The sequence below is a fragment of the Harpegnathos saltator genome, unplaced genomic scaffold (genome assembly GCF_003227715.2).
Source record: "Harpegnathos saltator strain DR-91 unplaced genomic scaffold, Hsal_v8.6 scaffold527, whole genome shotgun sequence".
In the NCBI taxonomy this organism is placed as follows: Eukaryota; Metazoa; Arthropoda; class Insecta; order Hymenoptera; family Formicidae; genus Harpegnathos; species Harpegnathos saltator.
This window is the reverse complement of record NW_020230346.1, coordinates 110,803-130,397: the sequence shown is the minus strand read 5'-3', so window position 1 is coordinate 130,397 and position 19,595 is coordinate 110,803. Positions and strand designations below refer to the sequence as shown.

At 38.5% G+C, this 19,595-nt stretch overlaps 1 protein-coding gene across 1 annotated transcript in view; it reads left to right on the top strand.

The window, feature by feature from the left end:
- The window catches only part of sit (stuck in traffic), a 40,060-nt gene extending 21,271 nt beyond the window's left edge, over positions 1-18,789 (top strand). Inside the window, exons 2-6 of the mRNA XM_011153005.3 lie at positions 7,990-8,097; positions 8,750-9,021; positions 12,034-12,217; positions 15,109-15,224; positions 16,599-18,789. Coding sequence (XP_011151307.1) covers positions 8,001-8,097; positions 8,750-9,021; positions 12,034-12,217; positions 15,109-15,224; positions 16,599-16,862 — 933 coding nt within the window. The 5' untranslated portion in view covers positions 7,990-8,000 and the 3' untranslated portion in view covers positions 16,863-18,789. The remainder of the gene's footprint in view (positions 1-7,989; positions 8,098-8,749; positions 9,022-12,033; positions 12,218-15,108; positions 15,225-16,598) is intronic.
- The last annotated feature ends 806 nt before the right edge of the window (positions 18,790-19,595 follow it).

Sequence of the window (19,595 nt, the reverse complement as noted above, 5' to 3'; positions counted from 1 at the left end):
GGAATACTTTTCAGTAATATTCAATATTTTTATCAAGATGAAATTCGTGATTTAAAAAAAAATTGACGAGACAAAATCGCATCTTTTGGAAAAAAACCGTTACAAATCAATACAAATACTCATTTTTTTAAGATTCTCGCAGCGGATTTGGAAAGCGTGACCTTGAAAACCCCTAGTAATGTACTTTGGATTAAAATTTTTGAGCATTTTCATAAAAATTCATAACATTAAAATCAACGCGAAATTTCTGTCCCAGTCGGCATTAATGGGTTAAGGGCAATTTACATACATAGTGCTACCTTTATCCGCTTTGAGCAAGCTTCTTAATTCAGCGAATTCGCCGGTAAAAACTTCCCCTAGACGCTAAATTTAAAATTTGAAATTCGCTGGTAAAAACTTCTAGACGCTCGATTTTATTCACCAGCGGCTGAAAATTAAAAGACGTCTAAGTTGATCGAAGTTGCCCAATTTTGTCGCGAATCCGTTGGTAAAAATTTCTTCTAGACACTCGACTCTTTTATTCGCTAGCGTCTTTAAAAGACACGATGTCTAGTGGTTGCTGCAACAACAAAGTTAAACATGTTCAACTTAAAAATAAAAAAGAAAAGAAAAGCAGCACCGTGCAGGATCGGCAATACAAACCGAGTCGTTTTTCCTTTTTCTTCGTCCACGTTTACGGTTCCACGCGGTAGACTTCGAAATTGCGGACAGAAGAGCGCGTTTGATTGCGTCGTCATAACGTTCTCGATGGGTCGTCTCGTCAGTCGTTACGCGGAGAATTTAGATAATTTGCCGGAGAAAATAAACGATTCACGCTGTGAACACGTCGCATGTGTGCGTACGAATTTTTGCGTGATTCATGTTTATGACCGAACGTCGCGCGCACAAGTGTGATCGCAGGTCGCTTGGCGCACTTGACGCGCTTGAAGCGTGGAAGCGCGTGGAAGAAGGAGAAGATCCGTCGGTCTTGCCCGGCGCGATTAGCACCTCGCTCTTTTAATATCGCGACCTGTGGGGGACGGGAGAAAATGGCAAATTAACTCGAAAGAACGCGCGCGTGCGAGGGGGCCTCGAAAGTTCGCTAAGTTCGCGAAGGTAAATTAAACGCGCGGAGTCGCGTTAGCGGATAGATATATACCTCCGGCGATAACATCGAAACCGGTTACCTACGTCCTAAAATGAAAAATCTTGCGTAAGCGCGCGCGTGTAACTTAACGACGTTGCATCGTGCAACAATCTGCCGCGCGCGCGCGAGCCATTATACAATTGTCGTAATGCTCGGCTTTGCGAAAGCTCGCGAGAGCGATTTTACAATTTTCCCGAGATTCGCCACGATTCGCCCCGCTCCGCTGAACGATAATGCACGACGAGCTGTTGATCTGTCCGTCGCGAGAAGCCGAGTTATCGCCGAGTGAACGCAGCCTTCCCTGATGACTTGCCGCGGTACTATTTTTAATCCGACGACCGGTGGAACGGAATCTCCGGGATTATTGAATGCGACGAGAAGCGAAGAATACAGAAGAGAGACGGACAGACTCGTGAGTGCGAAACCATGTTTATGCCATAAAGATCCCGATCGCGCGATCTAAATGATAGGCTTTTTTTTCCTCTTCACCGCTTTTTTATTACTCTTACGGTATTTCTCGCGCGGTTATCGGGTAATTGTTCAAGCGAGCGCGAGTAGCCGTGCGTCTCGATGTGGAAACGAAGGACGGTTATTAACTCATCCGAGAACGAGAGTCCGTTGCCGTGCCGAATTTCTGTAATGCGAATGTACGCGAAAGCTGTCTTTAGAGAACGTCCGATGCGGTGCTTAACTCACCGCGCTCGAAGCCCGCAAGGTGGAATCGCGCGCGCGGTTTGCAAGGTTACGTGGGTAGTTGCGTCGCTAATACACGACAAGAAGAGGACGCGTTACGACACGCGTATTTACGCAGCGCAATTCTTAAGAAAATATACGCTACTTAGAGACCGGGGATGTGACGAGCGTGTGGAGTGAAACACGCCGCTATTACGATTACGATTGATGAGGAGGCGGTGATGTCCTCGCGCGAGTAGCTCGTGAAGAAGAGCGGGAATTACGATTACTCGTCCATCCGTGAAAAGTCGCGAGAAAAATTGCGAAGAAAATATGCACTGCGCGTGCATTTTTACGTATGTATAGGAATATCCTGAGTGAATCAGGACGCCGTCGGTGACGAAGAGTTCGCGGTGTGAAAGGAAGAAAAATTATATGTGTATAAAATGTATATAAAAATATGTATATAAAAAATATACGTATATAATAGGAATGTGAATTTAGTTTTGAGGATTTTGCAAGAAACGGCACTAAAGTTTTGTCGAAAACATTCCAGTCACAGCTATTGTTTTTTAATGCTTTAATATTAATCCATGATATTTAGTCGTTTACTGAGAATAGACGCAGTAAAAATCGTGTTAATACTATCTGAAAAATGGAGCTAAAAAGCATTTTCGACACGCGTTGCTTTTGGTTTTTTAATCAGAAAAAACGACGGCTAAGGGTCATAGAATTCTGATAGAAACTTATGGTGATGCTTAATTGATGCTCTTAATTGATGGGTGCTCCATCAATTAAGACAGTGAATATTGGTTTAGACGACTCAAAAATGGTGATCTCAATGTTAATGGCAAAGATCACTCGAGATAACCAAAAAAGTTTGAAAATGTAGATTTGCAAGCATTATTGGACGAAAATCCAATACAATCCACTTCAGAACTTGCCAGAGCATTAAATGTTCATCATACAACAGTTACTAATCGTTTACATGATATGGGAGAGATTTACAAAGAAAGAAAATGGGTCTCACATCAATTATCGGAAAATGCCATTGCGAATCGGTTGAACATTTGCATTTCATTGACCGCTAGACAGAAAATGAAGAATTTTTTATATCGAATTGTTACTGGATGAAAAATGGATCTATCTCGATAATCTCAAGCGAAAAAATCATGGGTTGATCCAACGAGCAACATCCATTTCGAGGCGTAATATTCACGGCTCAAAGTTATCGCTGTATATTTGGTGGCATCAAGAAAGTATTGTGTACTATGAACTGTTAAATCCGAATGAAGCTGTCATTGCTGATCGTCATTGACAACAATTATACAAATTGAAGCGAGCATTGGACTAAAAACGATCACCAATTGCGAATAAACGACGCAAATTGATCCTTCTTCGCGACAATGCTCGACCTCATGTTGCATTATCAGTGATGCAAATACTGTTAGAGCTGGAATAAGAAATCTTACCGCACCCTGCGTATTCTTCAAACATTGCTCCATCCGATTAGCACTTGTTTAGGTCGATGCAACATGCTTTAGAGGATACACACTTTCATAACTTGGAACAAGTGCAAAAATTTGTTGAAAATTGAATCGATTCCAAAAAAGAATCTTTCTATCATCGCGGAATTCATCTCTTGCCAGTAATATGGGAAAAGGTTAGAAATATCCGGAAAAGTAGAAAGCAAAGGAAAATATTTTAATTAAGGTATTCATTATCTTGTTTAAGTAAATCAGTTTTTAAGAAAAAAAAAAGAAACTAAATCACATTCCTAATACATATAATTTTTATATACATATTTTTATATATTGTACATATAATTTTTCCTAAAGATTACATGCATATAAAAAGTATATAAAAATATGTATGTAAAAATAATATACTTTTTTATATATAAAATTTTTATATATACGTTATATACATATTTTTATATACGTTTTATATATATACAATTTTTTCTTTTTCCACCTTGCGAGTTTCTCACCGCCGACGACGCGGCGCACAGTAGTGCCAAAACACATAGTTTCGGAAAAAATTATGTAACTTTTTAATCTAAACAGATAGAATTATGATTTCTTTTTAATTTAAAGATAATAATTTATCAATTAAAATGTATTAAATTTTTATTTTTTATTTTGTTTTTCTTTTTATGTATATTTATTATTGAAATATATTTATTATATATATTGTATTATATATATATATGAATAAAAAAATTTTTAAATCTATCTCAATCAGCTTTTTTATTTCCGAGAAGAGATTTCGCATCCTCATTTAATGGTAAAATATTTTTTGCTGGTTCCTTTCGTAACTAAATATGTATGGATCAGATGAAATTAATAATTGATGCAGTATGTTTTCATTTGTAGTTAAGCGACTAATTTTTCTTGAATGATATTAGTCTATGTGTATGTATAAGTCTATAATTCAAGCATAACATCTCCGAATAAAAATTCGAATTTCTTTCAGTTGCACAAATATGCGCAGCTGGATGTTGATGTTTCTTTAAATTAGAAAGATTACCTTCTATTTTAGACAAATATCTCATTTTGAGGAGGTTTAGGTAACAAGGAAATGCTTCGTCCAATTTATATTTCCTTTTTTTAAAAAAGACATATTTTTAAGCAATATTTCTGCAGAAATATAATCAATAAAAATTTATTTCTTGTTTTCTAAAGAAGATTCGAAGTTAATTTGAATTTTTATAATAAATATAATTATGATTTATTGATCAAAAAATATAAAAACACAATCAAAATTAAATACTACTTAATACGATATTTGAATCGTATTGTCGATTGAAAATATTAATAAGGGGGAGACTAAAAGAAAAATCATTTAGTATTGATATATTAGATCTTTAAACATTATTTTTGTAGTACAATTAAATAAAAATTTGGAAGTTGACAAAATCAATTTTTTCCGTCTCAGTACCACTATGTGGCGTCGTGATTCGCCCGGAACATCCCTCGCATTTTACGGACGATTAAAGCGCGAGCGAAGCGGTCATGGACCATCGAGAGATTCGCGACGGTGCCTCTTCGGCGTGCGGCACCTCGTTGCGTACATGCGTCGTCGGACAGCCGACGCAGCGTCCTTTAATGCGAGATCGCTCGAGCGTGGTGGAATCGCCACTCGGTGTTGCTCGTACTCGAATCTCTACTATAATCACGCCGCGTCCGCCGTTTCATAGCGTCTTTTTCTCTTCACTTCGGTCGCCGCTTTTACTTTCCACAGTGATAAGCGACGGCCGGCTAGTCATCCGGCGTTCGCGCGCCGGCAACGCTTCCACTCTCGGTTCCGCAGTGGAAAGTGCAGCCTGTGCGTAGTTGCTGCGTCGGTTGCGGCGCACGCGGATAATAGCACTAACAGCACTAATAATCACGAGAAGGAGCCAAATGCACGTACAAGCAATGCCGGACAAGCGTGAAAAGTGTGTCAACACCTACAGAAATCAGATTTAATTGTCGACGAAAGACGGGATTATTAAACCGTAATGGCGCGGTCGCGGCTTCATGTGGGGGCGCGGCGTGGTATTTCGCGTCGTGAATGACGACGCGTTTTGAAGCACCGCGAGAACGTAAGCAGTGAGTAGATTGAACCACCCCGCACAGTCGATTATTCTTCGAGCGTAACGAAAATAATCGACCTCGTCCGCAAAGTTATCTTTGCGCGCTCTCGCATTCTTTCGCGATTTCGAATACGCGACAATAGCGAGAAGGGAGGAAATCAGGCGAAGGAAACGAAAGCCGCTCGTCTCCATCATTGTTAAATCATCGCGCTGTTAATTAAGGGGCTAAGCTAATTATCCCATGTGGCAGATAAATTTGTATACATGCGGCACTACTTCTCTCCTTCAATTGTTGCTTTCAAACGGGCTGTTTCATTAGCGTTGTGACGTTAACCAGACGCTAATCAAGAAATTCTATTTTCTAGAAGGTCTATTTTCTTCTCTTTTATTCTTTTACTTTGTAATCTTGCCAAGCATCGTTCGATCACCGTTGAGTGCAAATTTTTACAACTCACTTCCGATTTAAAACCTGTACTTCATATTTAATTTATATATTTATATATTATATATATACAATAATTAATTATAATATAATGTAATAAATAATATAATATAATTATAATAATAATTATGATATAATTAATAATTAATGTGCTATGCACACACTCACGTACGCACGCGCGAACCGGTCGATCGGTCGATTGCATCAAACCAATTCGTCACCGCTCTTGGCATCGCAGGAAAGAGAAAGAAGGAGGAGAAAAAAAAGAACAGACTTAACAAGATCGTTTCGTACGTCACGCTAAACGTCCACGTTCGCACGTGCCTTTTTTCCCAACGCTGTAACATTGCCATTGGGCAAGTAGCAATGAGAGACCTGTCATTGCGGCTCCGCGAAAATGAACGGGCCCTTGCCGTCTTTCTGTCCTTTTTTTACGTCTTGCCTCCGTTTTTCTCCTCTTCCCGTCGTAACCGCGTTACCCCCCCCCCCGGATCGGTCCGGATATCAGTGCCGGATCAGCTCGCACGCAGATCTGCCGGTGGAATGCAAATTTCAGCAATCGGCAAATTACGCACCTTGCGCAAGGGAATACCGCGTGTGTTCAATTAGAACCTCGTCGCTTTAACGACGACGTAAAACGGGAGAACTTATGATGGATCGCGTGCCGTGGGTTGGCATTTTGTGCGCGAGCAACGGCGACGCGACGCGACACGGACGGGAAAACGTGAAAATCGACCGACAGTTTTCAGTTTATCGCGTCTGGCGTTATATGCAACATATCCATTCATCGAAAGCAGGACGGAGATACTCCACGGCGGTACAGCAATAATAATAACAAAAAGTTACAAATTGTTCTCCGCGAAAGGGTGAACTGTCCATGAAACATGTGTGTCGGGAACGAATCCAGGGTTGGGAAAGTTACTTTGTATCTAGTTACAGTTCCTTTCACTGAAAAAGTAACTACTGTAACTACTTACAGTAACAAGTTACCGACTTTCAAAAATAACATGTTACAGTTATAATTATTTAGAAAGTAACGAGTCGTTTATTTTTCAGTTACTTTCTTACAATAATTATGCTATTATTTTAAATTTCATAATTGTATAAATTCCTTTAATTTTATATAAAAATAGTTTGTTGATTATTATATATATTCCTTATATCGTATGTAATTTTTACAAATTAGATTCATTAATTTAAATAAACAATTCATATTTGTTCTTTAAGACTATTAATAACAATTATAAGAACGTGGATCAATTTAATGAGGATAATAAATACTAAAAATAATCTTAACATCAAAAACTAGATTCCCTCACTAAAAAATATATTGATATTTTATAAATAAAGACTTACTCACATATAGTTTCTTAAATTTGCAGTTGAAGTTCTATATTTATATGAATAATTTTTTTACTAGCACATGTTTTGCAGAGAAATGCCCAGTTGTTCTCATTTCCAAATTTTTGCTGTAACTCGAATATTTCTGCATATGATAGCCATGGCATTTTACAATCCTTCTCCGAAGATTGAGATGTTTTATTCTTGCTTGAATTTTTGTATAACTGAAACCACACAGCGCACTTCACGCTGAACGCAAGTTATGTTAACAAATAAGGACTGGCGACGCGCAACGAAAATGTCCAATAGGCGTACAATATTTTTAAAAGAAATACAGATTGCGTTTGAAGAGGAGACTATCAGCGTTACTGCGTCATTTTATCTTTGTTTTATATCTAATGAACGATAAAAATAGATGACGTTAATGGCACGTTTTCCAAATGCAGCCAGAATAATGTGTGCCTATTGGATATGAAGCATCGCGTTATCGTGCTGGTCTGCCAAAAACTCAAGTTTGAAATATATAAAGTAACTATTAAAGTAACTATTAAATCAGTTACTAATTATCAAACAAATGTAACTAAAGTTAAGTTACAGTTACAGTTACAGATGGAAAACGAATCGGGACGAAGTTAATAAGTTATAATTGTCAAAAAAGAAATAACCGTAACTGTAACTTCGTTAGAAATAACGAGTTACTTCCCAACCCTGAACGAATCCACGATGGACGACGCGGCGGCAGCTCGGAAGGCAAACCGAGCATTCATCTGTCTGCCGCGAAACGTCAGATTTGCAAGTCGATCTCGGGCTTCTTATCAATTTCGGTTTCAGGTGACTTCCCGATGAACGCTAACGTGTCGTTGACGGCCGACAGGATGTCCAACATCTACAACAACTCCGTCGTGCGATTTTATCACCATGTGTTCCACGATCTGTCTGGTAAGCTTGCGCGCGACCGGTCGTATCTGAGGACGATTTTGATCGTCATTTTATAAAAACGGCGAGCGTAATTGTACGTTTACTCGCGAACAACATGGTATGGTTATTACAACCTTTTTTACTCGCGAACGGAAAAATCGAGCTCGTGGATTGCAGAGCAAATAGAGCTCGATCATGTGCATGAATATCGCAATAATTCCGATCTCGTGATTTCCTATAATAACATAACGAGGCTTGATTTCCCCGCGGAATGTGTCTCTCGTTCCGCGCCTTCTGAGAAAGTCGATCGTGTTTTTCTCCTTTCTCACGGAAATCTTCAATATTAAAATTGGAGCGGGATAAAAAAAGAAGGCACGGTTATTGTCTGATGAAATGTATCTATCATATTTCATCGCGTCGCAGCGCATAATTGCTCTCCGGAACAAAAAAGAAAAGAGTCGCTCGAAATAATCATTGATAAAAAAAACCACAGCTCGCCGTTGTTGAGGGGACGAATTTTAGAGATGAAGTAGCTACTTCGTGGGATACTTCAAGGTGACGAAGATTTCGTCAGGGGAGGAAAGCGCGAAAGTTATCGCCGGTCTGAAAATGTCTGGACTTGTAAAATTCGCCGTTGAACGCGATTTCATCGCACACGAAATTCCCCTTTCAGATCCCCGGACGAGAGATTGGTTTCTCATACCGTCGCCTGTGCCGGGAGCTAGCATCATAATCGGATATCTCTACTTCGTGCTGTCGTGGGGTCCGAGACATATGGAACACCGGAAGCCGTACCAATTAAAAAACGTCCTAGTGTTCTACAACTTCATGCAAGTTCTCATCAGTACCTGGCTGTTTTGGGAAGGCGTGGACGGTGTGTGGTTCAACAACTACAGCTGGAAGTGCGAGCCGGTGGACTTCTCGTACTCGCCGCACGCCTTGAGAGTACGTAAAAAAATCCTCCTACTAGACCTGGTCGGAAATAATTCGTCGGAAAAAACGTCGTCTCGACGTCGAAAACCGAATGTCGAAATTCGAATTAATTCGACGTTGAAACACGTATAAATGTAGACATGTCTTCGATATGTCTGCAATGCTGTTTTTTCAATGCCATTTCAACATCGAATTTATTACTCAAGGAACGTCAATGTGTCCGTATAGGTTTATAAAAAAATTAGTCCTGATTTTTTCACGCCTCTCACCTGCTGAGAGAGTGACCGAAGATTGCTATACACATACACACACACTCACACGCGCGCGTGCACGCAACACCTTCGAACGTTACCTATCCTTCGTATCCTTCTTCGGTAACTTCGATTCCAAGCAGCGCGAAACGGCATCATTCAATGTCCTGACGGCATTTGAGGCGTTGCTTAACTTGATAATCGAGCGGCACGTAATAATCCCAATAGCTTCGACGATATTCTTGCAACTTATCCTCATATAATGTAATATATTTTTATAACATTCGCAGAACGTTATAACATATTAATCCTTTGCACCAGACGAATATTTTCACATTTCCTTCTACCAATTATAAATTCCTTCGACAATTATAAATATTATATAATAAGTCATGAAAAATTTACTTTTTACGATTACTTTTCAACTGAGAAAAACAAACATTACATAATTAAAATTTATCATTTATACATAAATTTATTGACAAAAATTTATGAAATTTTACTTCTTATAGCTTTTTAAAGTGCGATGCCGTTGTTATCATAGCATTTTATTGCTTCATTGCTTTTTGTCTTTAAATCTTTTTCATGCCAGCACAGCTGGCATTCCGAGTTGCCGAAGTAAATGTTTATGCCAGCTGTGCCGGCATTCCGAGTGTAGGAGTTAATATTGAAAAAATAAATATTGAATAACGTAACAATATTAGATGCGACACTTAATACAATATATATTAGTGAACCAGTAAATGTGTGTGTATGTAATTCCATGGTCATTTTTAGATTTTTAACGATATATTATAATAGTTAATCTCTCTTCAAACAGCAAAATAATTTAAAACAAATTCAAAGAAATCCAAATTGAAACAAGAGTTCCTCATTTATTAAAAAAGAAATTTTATTATTAGCGAAATGCATAAATATCGCATTAATTACCGTACCTTTTAAATACACGATTAATGTGATTTCGAAGCCAATGCAATCGTATGTGTGTTAAAAAAACGTTACAGGTCCTTTTACAGTATTACAGTAAAAGTATTACTGGTAATGCAGTCAGGAATGATTCGTCAAAATGACATCGAAACAACGTCAAAACAACGCTATGATTGATTTATCGTTGATTAGTAGTGATAAATAAGAATCACAACGGCAGGTAGTTAGAATAAATATACCCTGGGAAAAATTAAAAATCACACAGGTCGATATTGTGCCAAAATCGATCTCCATTCAACTCAACATGTCATCAACCGCTTTGACATCGCATTCAAGTCGAATAAACGTTAGTTCCAACTGGGAAGTACTACATGGGCTGAAAAGTCTTTGGCCTGACATATAGATGGCGCCACAAACTAAAAATCCTTATATTTCCTATAGAGTACCAACCTTAACTTAGATGCTGTAAAAATTTCATGATATTTCGTCGACTCGTGTACAAGTTATAGCTTTCGAAGTGACGTTACCTCTGAATTTATCTTTACTATGGAAAAAAGTGAATTTCGTGTTTTGATTAAACATTGCTTCCTGATGGGAAAAAACACTGTTGAAGCAAAGGCATGGCTTGATAAATGTTACGGCACATCTGCCCCACCGAATTCAACCATCAAATATTGGTTTGCTGAGTTTCGTCGTAACCGTACGAGCACAAATGATGCACCACGTTCAGGAAGGCCAAATGAGGCAGTTACTCCAGAAAACATCCAGAAAATCAGTGAAATCGTGTTGAATGACCGCAAAATGAAATTGAGTGAGCTAGCTAACATCATAGGCATCTCAAAGGAACGCGTTGATCATATCATTCATGAATATTCACACATGAAAAAGCTTTGCGCGCGTTGGGTGCCGCGTTTTTTGACAATTGAGCAAAAAGCGGAACGTGTTCGACTTTCAAAGCAAAATCTGGCCCTGTTTAACCGCAATAAGAAGGAGTTTTTGCGTCGATTTGTCACAATGGATGAAACATGGATCCATCACTACACACCGGAGTCCAATCGGCAGTCAGCGGAGTGGTTATTGCCTGGTGAAAGCCGTCCGAAGCGCCCGAAGACACAACAATCAGCCGGCAAGGTTTTGGCCAGTATTTTTTGGGATGCGCATAATATTCATTGATTATCTTGAACATGGTAAAACTATCAATAAAGAATATTACTGTACATTACTGGATCGATTGGACGACGAGGTCAAGGTCAAACGGTCACATTTGGCAAAGAAAAAAATTTTGTTTCACCAAGACAATGCTCCAGCTCACTCGGTTCGCGATACGACCGATAAATTAAAGAAATTGCGCTATGAATTGGTCCCGCATCCCCCGTATTCTCCAGACCTGGCCCCCAGCGACTATTTCCTTTTTCCCCGACTGAAGCAGTGGCTCGCTGGTAAAAGATTTTACTCGAATGGAAAGGAGGTCAAGTTGGAAACAAATGCCTATTTTGAGGGACTTGACACCGAGCACTATAAGACCGGCATCGAAATGTTAGCGGACCGTTACACTAAGTGCATTACTCTAAATGGAGATTATGTCGAGGAATAAAACACTTTTTTCATTAAAAAAATCGTTTTTTCATTGTTAAGCCAAAGACTTTTCAGCCCATGTAGTATCGCTGATCCGCGATATTCCCTCGATTGGATAGCATCAACTGTTCGTTACTAACGATCTTTCATTTGCATCGAGGAAAAATTATCCTTCATGTCGCTTGTTTTGTGCGCGCTCGGACGAGACGAGTGAGAGGGAGAAGATGAGGATATAATTTCCGAAGATTATTTCTTACGCTCGATGTTCTAGGTCGCGAGAGGAGTTTACTTCTATTTCCTGGCGAAACTGACGGAGCTGCTCGATACGGTGTTCTTCGTGTTGCGTAAAAAGGAAAGGCAAATCACGTTTCTCCACATGTACCATCATACCGTGATGCCCATGGTATCATGGGGCGCTACGAAATATTACCCCGGAGGTCACGGTATCTTTATAGGTGCGTAAAAGGAAGGTAGAAGGACGGAAAATAAAGTGACGCGTCGCGAGTCGACCTTCTTCTTCATGTTTGCTTGTATCACTGTTATACATCAACTCTTTGCGGTCGTAGCGTGCTGAGGCGAGGACACCTTCTACTGGTCGGAACTATTTTGAAGATGACACGGAAAAAAATATTTCCATTCATTTGTTAGGTGTATGCAAAAGTTTTGGTTTTTTTCTCAGTCCTCTAATGTAATTATCTTTTAAATTGAAATATTTTCCCGCTGTTTTTGTAAGGTTGGTAGTTGAGTTTTCTAAAATGCCATTCATTATATGATTCATTGATGCACATAAAACCAACAATTAAACACAACTTAAAAACAACAATTGATACAATGAGCAACGAAAAACTTTATATTCGACACCGCATTCGATATGAATTCCAGCAAGGAAAAAATGCTGCTAAAGTATGTGAGTCCATTTGCTCTGTTCTTCTGGAAGATATTGTGTCCCAAGAACTTGCAAAACTGCTCGGCCAAGCAACAGTTTCAAGGCAACTGCATGAAACAGAAAAAATTTAGAACCTCGGAAAATAGATGTCGCATAAATTGTCGCAAAACAGCATTATCCGTCGGTTGAATATGTGCGTTTCCAGACAGCGCAAAACAGATTATCGAAAATTATTACTGGCGATAAAAAATGGATTATACTACTGTGATAAAAAATAAGGTGAATTTGTTTATAAAATGAAAAATCTTTATTTATTCTTCCAAATCAATTTCATCGCCTTCAAAGTACTCTCCGTCCGACACAATGCACTTATGCCAATGTTTTTTCCAATCCTCGAAACAGTCAGAGAAGTCTTTTTCCGGGATGGCCTTCTTACTTATAATACTTTCTTCGATTCGGCTTTTATTTCCTCAATCGAGTCGAAACGGTGTCCCCGGAGCGGTCTTTTGAGTTTGTTGAACAGCCAGAAGTCGCACGGTGCTAAATCAGGCGAATACGGTGGTTGTGGAACAATATGGGTCGAATTTTTGGCGAAATGTTCTCGAAGAACCAATGCAGTGTGGGACGGTGCATTATCGTAGTGCAAAAACCAAGAATTGTCTGCCCATAATTCTGGCCTCTTGAGGCGAACAGCTTCACGCAAACGACACATAACACTCAAATAATATTTCTTGTTAACAGTTTGGCCTGGCGGAAAAAATTCATAATGCACAACACCGCGATAATCGAAGAAAACTGTCAACATGACCTTGATTTTTTAGTGACTTTAACGCGGTTTTGAAGTCTTTGTACCAGTTGTAAACATTTTTTTGCGACATAGCCTTATCACCAAAGGCCTTCTGCAACATCCTCAACGTTTCCGCGGCAGAATATTCATTCCGCAAACAAAATTTAATGCAAATTCTTTGCTCAACAAAATCAGACATAATAAAAATCGAAAAACTCATTTTTGTATGTTTACAAAAACACGTATAGCTCTGCAGCAATTGAATATATTGACATGAAACTCTGCATAGATGTCAAAGACAGTGCTACCAACCCACCAAAAATAATTTCATGATTTTATAGTACCCACGAAGTTTAAATGAAAAATTCACTTTATTTTTTGATCACAGTAGTATATGATAATCTTATGCGCAAACATTCGAACCCTGGACAGCCTTCCACTTCAGTGGCAAAATAAAATATTCACAGCAAAAAGATCCTTTTATGTATTCGGTGAGATGCGAAAGGTTATGTGCATCAATGAATCATATTGAATGGGAAACGTTTTAGAAGATCTAATACCAACCTTACAAAAGCACAAAACTGCGGGAAAACATTTCAATTTAAAATAATTATGTTAGAAGACAGGAAAAAGACCAAAACTTTTATCTATATATATATATTTTGTCTATATATATATTTGTCCTAATAGTCAACTGTTTTGCAAAATGTAAGATATATTTACATTTATATATAATTTACTTTTAATTTCGATTATTCCTACTGTATTCCTACTTTTACTAAAAAGTTGACCATTTTGACCTTCTTGAATAATTCAACATTTTGTAGATATTTTTCTTGAATTTTAAGGTAAAAAGTTTTAAAAGTGTTTCTTTTCTCTCTTTATGGAAAAAAGTTACATATTTTTAAAGAAACTCACATTTCTTTTCCGTTTGTATTCATAATTTATTAAAAATAAAATATTTACTAAACAATTTTTATTAAATTGACTATGACATCGTCCACTGAAATGTTGAGAAATGTTTCATGAATTTTTCCAGATTTTTTTTGGAATGTGTTGAGGTAAGGAAAATAGTGTCGGACATAGATTCACGTATGCATAAAGTTGGCATGTTTTAAACAAAAAAACACGATATTTTGTTTTTATCTTAAACATGTTTTTTACCGACTTTGCATAATGAAGGGGCCGAAAAAAACGTATGCACTAAGATGAAAATTTGAAAAATTATGTAACAAAATGTAAAAAGAGAATGCATAGAAAGTGATAATATACGCAATATATATATATATATGTATATATATATACTATTTCTATTATTAAAATATTATTGTTAGCTGTTTTACAGTAGAAGATAGACTAAATCAAGCTTTTTCTAAATATCCAAAATCGTTTATCTCTCCGCGCGTCGGGCGTAGCTCGACTCACGATTAGAGCGATAAAATATTATATCGGCACATAATCTGTCTTACGACCACAAAGGGTTAATTCCTCTTCACCTTTCAAGTAAGGCAGTTATACAGCGGCGATACTGCCATTGATTTGTCTATTGGTTATGTCTGTTTCCGCCTAACGTTGCCTGCGCTCAACTTTTCCTCATCTTCTATCTTGCGACCAAGACGTCATTATTATCATTATTTCGTTACAACGATAACTCGAGATGAATCTATTTGCAGGAATCATCAACAGTTTTGTGCACATCATCATGTACTCTTATTATTTGCTGGCGGCGCTACTACCTCAGTATCAACAATACCTCTGGTGGAAGAAGTACATCACCACTCTGCAAATGGTAATGAAGCGAACGAATCTCTTCTTCGAGAGCGAAGAGAGGAGCATTTTCTCGCTGTGTCACGCGATGCTCAGAATTTTCGCGATGATGAATCGCGGCGGCAATCGGCTAAACCGGTCGTATCGATATCCTTGGCAGAAGAATGAAATATTTCACGCGTCTTTATGGATTTCGAGATTTCGACACAGCGCGAGTTCCCTCTTGCTTTGAATGCGCGGCAAATTGTTATGCTCGTTGCCGCTCGCTCGATCGGCACGAAACGAACGCGTAGATACGCAAAGAACCTCCGCAAAAAGGGTCGATTTTTTGTCCGTTTCTCGGTCCTCGATTTTGGAATCGAATTTTATGTCAAAAGATAGTTCATGATGAGACATTAATTACAGAAAAGTTTTACGTTGAGCATATAATTGGTTTCAAATATGTAGAGGGTCAAAGTGGTCACTACCTACCTACTAAGAAGGTATCTAACACTAATAACACTAATAATGCTTTATCGCACGAATTTTTGCAAAATTCGGTATCTATGGGTTCTTTGAGTTGCTGATTATGAATCTGATGTCAGATTTTAAAAATTCAAGGTGGCAGGTGCAACATGGCAGACACACATAGTGAAACAATCATTTACTTTTATTTATTGAAACTGTTATATTGTGGTTGTTTTGGTTAGCTGATTGCGAATTTTCTATTAGGTTTTCGAAAATAATTTTTTCAACAATTTTTGAGTGAAAAAGTATTCTTTTTTATAGTTTTTTATAAAAAAAATATCAAATTCAAATGGATACGTTACATGACGCATAAAGGATAACGTGATAGTTTTATTTGTCATATTTAGAAGCATTTTCATTGCAGACGTGCTTTTTCATTGCAGTTTCCGTGACTCTTTATAATTACATATCATTATATCCAATAATATAAAAGTTGTCTAAAAATTCAGTTCTGAAGTTATCGGTTTTAAAGTATACCACAAACAGTTCTAATAAAGTATACCACATAACAGTTCTAATAAAAGTAAATAATTGTTTCACTATTTGTGTCCGTTATATTACATCCGCCATCTTGAATTTTGTAAATCTGACATCGAGTTCGTAATAAACAACTCAAAGAACCCATAGATACTGAATTTCACAAAAATTCGTGCGATAAAACGTTATTAGTATCAAACTTCCTTAGTAGGCAGTGACCACTTTGACTTTCTATATCTCTGAAACTAATCGTATGTTCGATATAAAACTTTTTTGTGATTAATATCTTATCATGAGCTATCATGAGCATAAAATTTAATTTAAAAATCGGGGACTGAAAAACGGGCACTTTTTGCGGAGGTTCTTTAGACAAAGGACGAACTAAGTCCGGCGACGTCTGCTTGTTCGACAGGGTCAATTCTGCCTGGCCTTCCTGCACAATTTGCAACTGCTGTTCTACGACTGCGATTACCCGAAATGGTCGTTGATCTTGGTCCTGCCGAACGCGATGTTTTTCTACTTCCTTTTCGCGGACTTCTACAGTCACGCTTACACCACCAAGAAGGGTGATGACGCGTCACCGAGCCAAAACTCGAGCAGCAGCAAAGCGGCCGACCTCGCGGAGAAAGTGAGCAACAACGGTGGGATACCGAACGGAAAAGGGAAAAGCGACTAATCGGCAGCAACCGAGAAAGGAGACGCGATCGCAATGAAAGGCGACACGGCCGCTATCATTACTAACACTAAATCGCACTGCGTTTTTATTACAATTTCTCATTCCGTCTCTATCGATATCAGAAACACGGAACGCTCGCTTCCGGGGTCGACGCACACGCAGAGTAAACAGCGACCTGGATAAAAAGGAAAAAGAAACAAGAGAGAGAGAGAGAGAGAGAGAGAGAGAGAGAGAGAGAGAGAGAGAGAGAGAAAGAGAGAAAAACCGGTACAGAGAGTCGCGGAAAACGAACGTATTTAACATGATTCCTCATCTTCCAGTTTTTTACAGGAACGCAAGCGACCCGTTTATTGCGCGTCCTTAAGGAACAACCGCGCGAGGTCACGCCGAACGACCGAGCTGTTCTTGAGAATCGACACGCGGGATTTCCAAGCATATATTAGCACTAGGATTGCCAGATGCGAAATGACTATTTTTAGGACATTTTTTAAGCGACGACTGAAAAATAGATTGTTAGAGAATTTCAGTTAAATTTGAGAGATAGAGGAGTAAGACGGCTAAGAGGCGCCGCTGTGTACTCGCAACAAACAAATACATGAATTCAGTACCAGTAGTGCGATGCTATAACTCGTTATTGGAGTTAACGACACTTTCGTTATCGTTGCACAGCTTTTGTATACCGTGGAAAAGCTGCGCAACGATAATGAAACTGTCGTTATTTTTAACTCCAATAACGAGTTAAAAATTCACACTACAGCAGACAGAAGTTTGGACATGAACCGCGCGATTGTATTTTTTACCACGCGAATGGCTTAGTTGACATCAATATTCTTAGGTGGCACGTCGAAAAATTTAATCTTATAAATCGCGGTAACCGCTCTCAGGTTTCTCTTTGGTGCCAGTTAAAAACATGAATGTTGTTATAATTATGATTTTGTTGAAATTCTGATTTTCCGGGACAGAAGACTTAAATTTCACGGGACAAGCTTAAGAATTCCGGGACATTCCCGGAAATCTCGGCCATCTGGCAACCCTAATTAGCGCTGATACAATTAGCCGCTTCCACGATCCGCTTCCATACGGACTGATTCACTTTTCGTCTCATCCTTTTTTGATATACATGCGCGAAGAGAACGACATTCTACTCTATTTATATCTCTTGTGTCTTTGTCGCATATTACAGTCCCTGTATCTAATCGCGAGAGGGAGTACACAATGAGCATAATCATCTATACCTGTAGCGATATTCCTAAAAAGGACAGATATGCATCGTAATGTACGTCTTAAGCACATCACACGAAGCTCGTGCTCGCGTCGCGTCCGTGGAAGCCGAAGCTCTTTACAACGAAGAACGCCCGCCTTGTTGTGCGCAGCCACGCGCGAGGAGCAGCCGAAAGGCTTCCATGGAGCTCGTTTCACTGAAACGTCACGTTCCTCGGGGAGGATCAGCGCCGGGACAGCGATTTTTTAAGGTTAAGCCTTTGACCACGGATGGCAGCCCTTGTAAGAGTTCGGCGAAGGTGCTCAACTTCGTTATGTGTTATCGCATGATCACAGGGGGGGGGGGTTGGCTGAATTAAAACGCGCTATTGTGGACGCGTTCTAGTCCAAGAGAACGGAATTCCTGGCCCTCAACGTCGAATTCGCCACGAAATCCAAGTATGTTCTTTTTACGCGCATAAGTGTGTGACTGGCTGAAGATTCTTTTCTACGTCCCGAGTAGAAAAATTAGTAGGGCTCTAGTAAAGGCCTGATCATTTTTCTCTAACGGTAATCGGGCTCTAGTAGGGATAGAAAGACAAGGCCCTATAAGATGTGTAACAAATGGTTTTACAGGTCCTTATAAAGCAATATTATAAGGACCTCGTAAGGCAATATCAACAAGGCCTTATAAAGCGATATTAATAGGACCTTATAAGGAAATATTTTTATTATTGCTTGAGTACAAATATTCATTTTCTTCATTCCAAGAAATTTGGACAGTAATTTTGTTATTTCTTTATAATCTTGTTAGTATACAAGTTAGTATACAACAACAAGAATTTGTTTTAAAAATATAGCGTTCTTTACACATAAAAATCCTGCTACTGCTTTTTATTAAAGTTTGCTGCATTTCAAAACGAAGGCAATACTAGAAAAATCTTTGGAAGAGACTAATAAATATGGCAACTAACAAAACTAATAAAATTTGTTTTTAATTGCGGTATAATTGAAAAATTTTTAAGAGAACCAGAGAGAGCGTACCTACTAAAACAATACTAAATTATGAGTTTTATTACACGGTTCAGATCTTATTAATTTTCTAGAGTAAAACTTGATTTTGTATATCTAAAGCATCCTTGAAAAATCCTTCTTAACCCTTTGTCCTACAACAACGAGTGAGACTCGTGGTAAGAAATTTGGGCCAAAAACAATGAGCACGAGCCTGACTCGTGATACTTCGTTCGGACCAAACGTAAACAACACGAGCCTGGCTCGTGGTACTTCATTCGGGACAAACATAAACAACACGAGTCAGACTCGTGGTTCAGTTGTTCTCGATATTTTCTTACTTTAGTTACGTGTAATTCTTCGTTACGTTCACACGTTTAGGTTATAATTCCCTAAAAGAAATAAACAACCCTTATACCTATCATGTCAGTAAAAAGAAAATCTAATATCGATGATAATTCCTTTCGTTGCGCCGAAATATATATGTCATAAGACGCATACATTTTGCGCAAGATCGAGCAC